The 9,432-nt window shown below is 40.5% G+C and overlaps 2 protein-coding genes across 6 annotated transcripts in view; one reads left to right on the plus strand and one right to left on the minus strand.

Moving 5' to 3' along the window:
- The window catches only part of GEMIN6 (gem nuclear organelle associated protein 6), a 27,555-nt gene extending 18,598 nt beyond the window's left edge, over window positions 1-8,957 (minus strand). Inside the window, exon 1 of one of the 2 annotated variants that reach the window (XM_029937907.1) lies at window positions 8,166-8,957. In XM_029937907.1, coding sequence (XP_029793767.1) covers window positions 8,166-8,243 — 78 coding nt within the window. In that variant the 5' untranslated portion in view covers window positions 8,244-8,957. The remainder of the gene's footprint in view (window positions 1-8,165) is intronic. The other variant, XM_029937906.1, reaches the window with a different exon arrangement.
- SRSF7 (serine and arginine rich splicing factor 7) overlaps window positions 8,591-9,432 on the plus strand; it is a 6,227-nt gene continuing 5,385 nt past the window's right edge. For 2 of the 4 annotated variants that reach the window (XM_029937921.1, XM_029937922.1), the window contains exon 1: window positions 8,591-8,741. In XM_029937921.1, the coding sequence (XP_029793781.1) occupies window positions 8,714-8,741 (28 nt within the window). In that variant the 5' untranslated portion in view covers window positions 8,591-8,713. The remainder of the gene's footprint in view (window positions 8,742-9,432) is intronic. The other 2 variants (XM_029937919.1, XM_029937920.1) reach the window with 1 other exon arrangement.

Consider the following 9,432-nt stretch of genomic DNA (forward strand, 5'->3'; position numbering starts at 1 on the left):
TAAAATAAGGAATGGGCTCATGGCTATTCTAGAGGCTGAGAAGTCCCAAGATCTGTAAATGACAAGCTGAAGACCAGGAGCCAACAGTATAAATTCTAATCTGAAAGCTGGAAGGCTCAAAGTCCAAGAAGAGCTAATTTTTCAGTTAGGGTCGTAGGGCGGGAAAAGACTGAGGCCTCAGCCCAGCAGCCAGTCGCACAGGAGGAATTCTATCTTGCTCAGCCTTTTGTTCAGTTCTATGGTTGATTGGATGAGGCTCACCCACATTAGGGGAGGCAATCTGCTTTGCTCAGTCTACTGATTCAAATGTTAATCTCTTCCAAACACCCTCACAGACACACCCAGGATAAAGTCTGGCCAAATCCTGGGCATCCTGTGGACCAGTCATGTTGACACATAAAATTAACCATAACATGTACTATCTGGAAAACTATATAATTTGTTTTCAAAGAAGCGATATAGGCATAGGTAAAAATGGAAACTATAAATTCCAGATTATTAATAATGGTGATATCAGAGTGGTGGGATTTTGGATAGCATGTATAGTCTTTGCTTAACAACATTCAATAAATATTGAGTACCTACTATATACTATATGATAAAGCCTATGCTAGGAACTAGGCATACAGTGGTTGATGAAGTAGATGTGGGCCCCACCCTCACAAAATTCATAGCCTGGTATTTGTGCTTTTTCCTATTTTATATACTTTCCACAATCAATGTGTTACTTCCAATGGGGGGGGAAGCTTGTAATAGTTTTGCATGCTTTATTACATGTAATTCTCACAACTGTATGAGGTGGGTATTACTGTCATCTCTCTTTTATCCATGGGGAAACTGAGTCCAAATGAAGTTAAGTGGCCTGCCCCAAAGCATAGTTGGTATGCGTAGGAACAGGATTCAAACCTAGGTAGTGGGACAGCAGAACTCACAGTCATTGTCAACAGTGCAGCAGGAGCTAACTTCTGTTTTTTTTTTTTTAATTAATTAATTAATTAATTATTTTTATTTTTAACTTCTGTTTTTTAAAAGATTGTTGGGTTTTTTAAAATTCTGCTTTTCTATTTTCCATTTTCTACAACAAAAGTAAATTATTTTTATAATTTAAGGAAGTTTTTACATTTTCAATTTAATATCATGGATAAAATTTTTGTTGTGGGGTTTTTGTTTTTAAGTAGGCTCCATGCCCCAATGTGGGGCTTGAACTCATGACTCTAAGATTGAATTACATGCTTTACTGACTGAGCCAGCCAGGCACACTTACATGGATAACAACCTTATCTATATGGTCCAACAGAATAACTGACCTAAATACAGAAGAATATACAACTTGCTGTTCAAGATAAGTCAAAATTTTGAATTAGATTATGATTAGCTTTGAATCATTTTTTAAGTATCCTTGAACACACATTAGGAATGAATACAAATAAGACATGAATATCTAAGACATTTATGTGATTTTTCTCGAACCAAGTAGTAAATTGCAGAGTCAGGATTCAATTTCAAGTCTTTTGAATCCCAGATCATTGCTCTTTTCATTAACTCAGGCTGTATTCATCAAAGAGATAGCTGGATGACCTTGGGCAAATCACTTAATTTTCCTGATTCTAGAAGTTATACATTTAAGCTAAGCTTTTAAAGTATGAGTAGAACTTTAATAGGTAGGATTGTTTGTAGGGACAATCAAGGAATATTAATATTAAATGATAAGAATAGCATAAGGAAAGGGGCAGAGGTTTGTCCTAAAATGAAAAGTTTGCTTTTTTTAAAAATATTTTTATTTATTTTTAATACAGAGCATGAGAGGGGGAGGGGCAGAGAGAGAAGGAGACACAGAACTGGAAGCAGCCTCCAGGCTCTGAGCTAGCTGTTAGCACAGAGCCTGACGCGGGGCTCGAACCCACGAACGTGAGATCTGACCTGAGCCGAAGTCGGAGGCTTAACCGACTGAGCCACCCAGGTGCCCCGAAAAGTTTGCTTTTTATTGGTAAAGTGAAAAAAAAAGTAAATGTAAATGCTTAGTATAGTGTCTGGCACATAGTAAATGCTTAATGAATACTGACATTTAGTACGATAATTGGGGGCTAGAGCTCTCTTTTGATATGAGAGAAAAATGATGCCGAGAAAGTTTGTAACAGATCTTGTAGGAACACGAGTCTGAACCTAGCAGACGCCATGACAGGCTTTAAGTTTCCCCTCTAAACTAGGTCTAAAAGTCAGTCTCTCCAGAACTATTAGGTGGTTACACATTGCCCGAGGCAAGAGAGACCACCCTTGTAATACCCTTAACTTTCCTAAGGGCAGGCCTAGATCAGTTATTGCCTAAGGCTAGTTACACCCTACGTGAGGGTCCTGGGTCCTGGGTCTACTCTGTGATTGGTTAACACTCTAAATGTTGTAATTGGATAAACCTGCTGTCAATAATATTGTATACCTATGTCGCAATATCCTGTAACGCCCCCTTCCCAAACTCATAAAAGTCCTACCCCACCTTTGTTCGGGGCTCTCTGGGTCTCTCCGTTCCACCAGCTTGGAGTGAGCAGAGGCCCGGGTTCAAACCTGCAATAAACGACCCTTGCTTTTTGGCTTTGACTCTGGACTCTGGTGGTTCATTTCTGGGGGACTCCCGAATTCTGGGCATTACAATCTAAGATAATATGATTAGTTAATAATAAAGATGAGAACATATGTTGTCGGACTTCCTAACTCAATGCTGTTGCCATTTCACCATATTTACACTGGAATATGGCCGTGAACACAGGCTGAGACAGTGATCACGGACTGTGGGGAATTATACTCCACACCAATGACTTGCAAATTGTTAGTCTCTTTTTCCAAAGAAAAAACAATCACACAGGCCATCATATTCAGTATGATATCAAAATTATATACTAACTGGGGTGTCCAATTGGTTCAGTTGGTAGAGCACAGGACTCTTGATTTCAGGGTCCCCTGAGTTCAAGCCCCACTTTGGGCGTGGAGCCGAGTTAAAATTAAAAACAAGTAAATAAATAATGCTAATTATAAATGTTATATCTCAATGAGTGAAAAGCTAAAGGATATTTTGAGAGAATGGAATTTTATATAAAGTTTGTGTGTGTGTGTATGTATAGGCTATAACTGTGCTTTATTAAAAAAGAAAACAACATATTGCCAAATTGACCCTCAAATATATTGTATTATTTCACATTCTGATTAGTGGGTGTACGTGCCAATTTCACTGCACTCCTGACAAAAATAGCATGTTGTTTTAATTTGCATTTTTAGTAGGATACACGTTTTTCTTCTTTGTGCTTTATTTTCTTGTCTCTGTTTTTATGTATTTGTTTTTTATTGAGTGAAGTGATTTTTCTTTTAAGTAAGCTCTATGCCCAAGGTGGGGCTTAAACTCCAGACCCTGAGATCAAAAGTCACATGCTCTACTTACTGAGCCAGCCAGATGCCCTGTCATTCTTTGTTCTTAACTAGCAATTCCAGACTCTTGGGTTTTGAGAACTAGGTAGATCTGAGAAATACCAGAGGAAGGAGGGCATAAACATTTTTCTATCAAGGAAACATGAGGGGCGCCCGTGTGGCTCATTTGGTTGAGCATTTGACCCTTGGCTTCAGCTCAGGCCATGATCTCATGGTTTGTGAGTTCAAGCCCTACATCGGGCTCTATGCTCACAGTGCAGAGCCTGCTTGGGATTCTTTATCTCTCTCCTTCTTTCTCTACCCCTCCCCTGCTCACACAAACACTCTCTCTCAAAATAAATAAATAAGCTTAGAAAGAAAGAAAGAAAGGAAGAAAAAAAGAAAGGAAGGAAGGAAGAAAGAACATGAGAGGGATGCCTGGCTGGCTCAGGCTGAGGAGCATGTAACTCTTGATTTCAGGACTTAAGTTCAAGCCTCATGTTGGATATAGAGATTACAATAAATACATAAATAAACAAACAAAGTTAAAAAAATAAAACATGAGATTAAGAAAAATTACTTTTAGCATCCTTTAACTTAAAAAGATGCGAGGAGGAACATTTAAGAGAATAAGAAAGACATAGTCACAGAATAAAAGATGGCTTTTTCAAAAAAGAGTGGCTGGCAATAGTTCCAATTTTTCTGGAATTGGGAGATATTTTTATCAAAGTTCTGACCGTCCTTGTGGGAAGATTTGAGAACCTCTGCACCCCCCATGCTACAATTCTTGGTCTTAGTCTCATTTGGAAAATCATGGTTAGACTCATGATTTAATACAATTCCTCCTGTTTCTGTGTTTCAAACCATTTCTTTTATACGGAGTTTAAACTTCTCTGAGTTGCGGTGTATATATCCATTTGTCATTGGCTTGAGAATAGCCTTGGTTTTTTTTTTTTTTTTGAAAAAGGTGTACTTAATCTTATAGCAATTAGCTTCAAAGACTAAACTTTGTTATAAAAAGCAACAACTTCCCCATTGCTCATGAATACACATCTCCCCATTCCATAGCCAAATACCCTTGCATAGAACCTTTAAGAAGGTTTCAGCATTTGATTTGCAGATTCCTGTAGATATACTTTTCATGAAGAACATTTCTTTTTCTGAGTTGTTGCTTCTTATATGCGTCAGATTTGTTTTTGTCTCTGGACAGGATCAAAGGAGAAAAGTGACAATTTCACTTAGAAGTCAATAACTGAAGAGACAAAGATGTCCTAGGAGTGGCTACTTAATTAAGGCTGGTCACCGTATTTCAGGGTCTAGCCCCAGCGTTGCAGAAACAAAACTTCAGTTTTATCAATGTACCCAAGTCACATCAGATTTTTAGCAACTGACAAAAGTGAATCAAACCACTGCTCCTCCCTCTTCTCCTCCTGCTCCTCCCAATGGTAATATGTGCTACCCAGCTGGGGAATGCTATTTGCTTGATTTACCTTATCTAAGCCTAACAACAACTCTGAGATGGACTACTACTATCAAATCCTATTTTGCAGATGAGGAGGCTGAAGTGGGAGGAGATTAACAACTTGGTCAAGGCTAGGCAGCTATTCACTAGTGGAGCCAGGATTCAAACCCAATTCCCACACTCCATGAGCTTATGCTCCTAATCATTACACTATACCCACCACCTGTCTTAAGGAAAAGATTCATGAACAAAAATTACTTTTATTGTTTTTCAATAGAGGATATTCATTTCCAGGGTCTAGAAGATCAGCGTCAAAATATTAAATAAGGGAAGTCAATGGTCTTGAGCATCTTTAAGTACAAGTGAGAGCTGGCTAATCACATAGGTTCTCTCCTAAGATAGTGCTGAATGATTTGCTAAACTCTGTCCACACTAGTCTAGCTCTTCCTAGGTAAGACAACAAGCTGACCAGTAATTAGTTTCATCAACACTCTTTCTTTGGAGAAGGAACAAGTAATTGACAAAACTGTTTAGGGTTTGATGGTTTTATAGTTTCACACTTTTTACAACAATCAGGCATTCCTCAGAGAGCCTCATTTTTCCTAGATTGTTTATACTCCTAAACCACCTCTTTAGGTATTATTTGTGTCAGTGGAGCACTCCTGCATCACATTTTTGCTTTTCCCAGTTTCACTAGTTGAAGTTGGTCAAGGCATTGGTATTCTTTAACTGTTGCTGTCCCAACATCTCCCATCTCCCTATTTCAGTACTGACTGTAGTCTAGTACTTGGCTAATGAAAAGTCAATTTCTTTATACAATATGAAACAATTATAAACATGCCTCTGAGAATTTTTCCTTCCTAGAATTTCGTAAGAGCATTCTAGACAGAACTGAAGATTATGAAATGTTGAAAAAAGAAAAGAAAGTTGTACTTGAATACAGATCTTTGGACTGTCCCACGGTACATAAATTAACAGCACATCCATAAATACATATTAAAAGACTAGTGTCTGTAAGTACAGACTATTTCTTTATATTAAAAATACTACATTTGAAAAAGGTCTAAACCTGTTTTCATTTAAAATTTTTTTTTAATGTTTTATTTATCTTTGATACAGAGAGAGACAGAGCATGAGAGGGGGAGGGGCAGAGAGAGAAGGAGACAGAACCAGAAGCAGGCTCCAGGCTCTGAGCTAGCTGTTAGCACAGAGCCTGACGCGGGGCTCGAACCCACGAACGTGAGATCTGACCTGAGCCGAAGTCGGAGGCTTAACCGACTGAGCCACCCAGCTGCCCCTAAACCTGTTTTTGTTTTAAGGTTTCCACATGTCAGTTAAAATAGTGGCAATGATTTAAAAGTGAAACTAAAATGGAGAAGAAAATATGATAAAGAGTTAACTTTATATTTAATGCTTCTCTGGAAAAACTGAATCTAGAAAAAGCAGATAAATTTTGAAAGCTGCTGTAAAAGGAGTAAGAATGAACTCACCCTCTCCTAAACTAATAACATAATCAGTTTATAACAACAGTAACATGTTAAGCGTTACTCAAAATTGCGTATTAGGAAATCTTAGAACATTCATTGAATTAAATAGCTTTCATATTCCAGTTAAATCTGGGAACGTGATCTTAATTTAACACGGAATCGTATAGGCAGAAATTTATATGGCCGAAACTGATTTCAAAAGAAGTCGGTAGGAATAGAAGTACTCCATACAGCACTATCTTCCTAATTTGGATTGATGTTTAGTGAAAAGAAGTGGTTATGTGTTCTCAGAGAGAGTGTTCTGTATAATAATGTATGGAAATTCTATGACAAACTATTGTTTTTTCATGGTGCCTAGGATAGCAAACCCAGTCTAAAACTGGTGCTCCTTTCATAGAGATAAGTAACATGTAATTAGCTTATCAAAGCACCTGTTTCCTAGAGAGGCCCTTTCCTTTAACGTGCTTGAAAGCAGTTTAAGTTGGAAATTTGTTTCTTTTCTTATTTTTTATACCATTATTTCAAAATCTCTTTAGTACAGCAGACTTTGTATTCAGAAACAAGAACTATTTACTGAGGCCTAATAGTATTAGTAAGTACTACCTCTCGATAAGTTATTTATGGTTTTTCCCACAGCAATTTTCATAAATTCTGATTGGAAGAAAGTCAAATTACTGAGCCTTTACAGAACTGATACTTTTTCACAGAGTATATAAAAAGACCTTTATCATTTAATCTTTTGAGAAGAACTCTGCCCTGTTAAGTAGATAACAAAAATCAAGAAGACTTAGGGAGAACTATAAAATTTTATAGAACTTCTATTTTCTTGTTAGAATCTTCTTGCAATGGATGTATTCTTTCCATAATTTGAGAAATCTGAAAATAAATGAGTTTGTAGCATTATCAAGAGAGGATCCATACTTGATACACCAACTAAATCTCCTTTTTTCTGTACTCTGTACCATACACCTATATACATCACGTTAAGTTACAGGTGAGAAATATAAAAATACAAATACCTAAGGATTTAATCTTTCATGTGAAACTGTTCTAACTCCTATGTTCCAAATATTCGTGGTGTAATGTCTTGTGTGTGTTTGTGTGGCTGGTGAAAAAGGTGAATCTGTATTTGTAGACTTGGTGTTTGGCAGACCCATTGTATAAAATCAAAACGGAAAAGTGTAGCATAGGAAGTATAATTAGTAATATTGCAATAAAGTTGTGTAACAGATGGTGACTAATGGTGAACACAGAGTACTATAAAGAATTGTTGAAACACTAGGTTGTATACGTGAAACTAATGTAACTTTGTGTTACTTAGTAAAAATAAAAAATAAAGTCAAATCTGAATTTTAAGTGATTCTATCTAAAGAAAAGGTTTATATTTATTTTATGAGGAGAGTGGCTGAGCAGCAAGACTATTACTTAAAGACAATTTAACAAAGTCTCAGTGCTCAGGATATGAGTATTAGTGGATGAGATGTGATACTATAATACATAGCAGAAAGCACTAGAAAAGAAACACAAATAACTGTGTGCTTCAAATGCAAATCATTTCATAATTGACACTAATTGGAAGGCTTTAAGGATTTAGGGGTTTTGCACAATTTCACTATAACAGGAAAATAAAACAAAGTACTCTATTCCTTTGTCCGCCGGACTCCAAGAACTCGGGCTGTGCTGATGAAAATTGATTCAGAAGGGGCTGGAGGGACGGTGCTGTCCCTGGGGGCATCACTCCTTTTTGAGGCCCGTAGTGCAGGGACCACTACTCAGAATGGCGGGGTTCATGGAGTTCTCACCCTGGCCAAACTCCCGATTACCTCTGATGAGCCCCAAAGATGACTGAGTAGCAGTTTAGGCCAGGTCCCCAAGCAGAAAGGCGGCGACAGCTGCAACATCAGCGGTTAAATTTTACGGCCTTTCATAAGGCCGGTCTAAGGTACCTGCGGTAATATTGCTAGAGCTAGGGGTCCTTAGTATGGGGAAAAGGGGAGGGAGAAGGGGAGGAAAATGAGGGGGATACAGGAAAAGGAGGAGGGGAGGGGGCGGGACACCGCGGGAAGTCCGCAGGTTTACTGGCTAGATCTGGCGTTCCCATGGAAACGTATCCCTCCGCCCGTGGCCGGTTTCTTAGCTCCATCAGTTCCCTCCGCGCCGCTTCTCCACTGTTTCCGCCCTGCTCCTTTGTGCCGCGCAGAACGTCGAAGTGACGCATGCGCAGAGAGACCCAGCCGCCGCATATATAAGCGCGAACTCAGCTCTTCCTCGTAGTGCCGCTGGGACCGTTGGCGACTGGTTTTGTGTGTGGCTTTTGTATTACTCCCTGGGCACTGCGAGCTGAAAGAGCAGAGCTCGCGGGCCAGTCATCATGTCGCGTTACGGGCGGTATGGAGGAGGTAAGAGGCCAGGGCCCGGTAAGGGACGTTGCTGTGACTGTAGTGAGTATTGCGAGGCCGTGGGGTTGGCGCGGCGGTTGGGAGACGGTTATTCCGCGTGCGTAATGGCGGCTTCGGCGCACACCATACGAAGCCGGAGGCAGCGGGGGCGGGGTGTCGAAGGCAGCCTGGGGATGGTGGGTGGAGGTCTGTGGTGGGTTCCGTATTCTTGGGCGTTTTCGACTTCCACCACAGCCCAAGGCAGGCGCACGATCACTGTTTTCCTGCCGCCCTTCTTCAAGCCGCCCGCCTGCCCCCCACCCCCCCGCCCTCGGCTGCCATTTTGCGCACATTGACGAGCATGGTGGCGCATTTCCTTGGCGCTTTCCCGCCACTTTAGCAGACAGATGTGATCGCAGCTGTAAAGCCAAGGGTGAATTTCAGACTGGACAAGAGTGTGGCAGCGTGGAGCTGCGCATTCTCGTCAGTCGGTCGAATTGAGGAGTGGAGACCTAATCTTTTCGTCTGGCCGCTGCTTTCTTTTCTCTTGTAGCTCTTTCGAGCGCGGTTTATGGCTCTGGGGCGGGGAGCTGGAATCCTGGGCGAGCCTGCGCCTGGGGCTGTTGCCGCGGAGGACAAGAGCCGGCGCAGCTCAGCTCTCCGGGTCCGGCCCCTGCCGGGGCCCGCCCGCCGCCGCCGCTGCCGTCGCCGC

Source organism: Suricata suricatta, chromosome 4 (assembly GCF_006229205.1).
Source record: "Suricata suricatta isolate VVHF042 chromosome 4, meerkat_22Aug2017_6uvM2_HiC, whole genome shotgun sequence".
NCBI lineage: Eukaryota > Metazoa > Chordata > Mammalia > Carnivora > Herpestidae > Suricata > Suricata suricatta.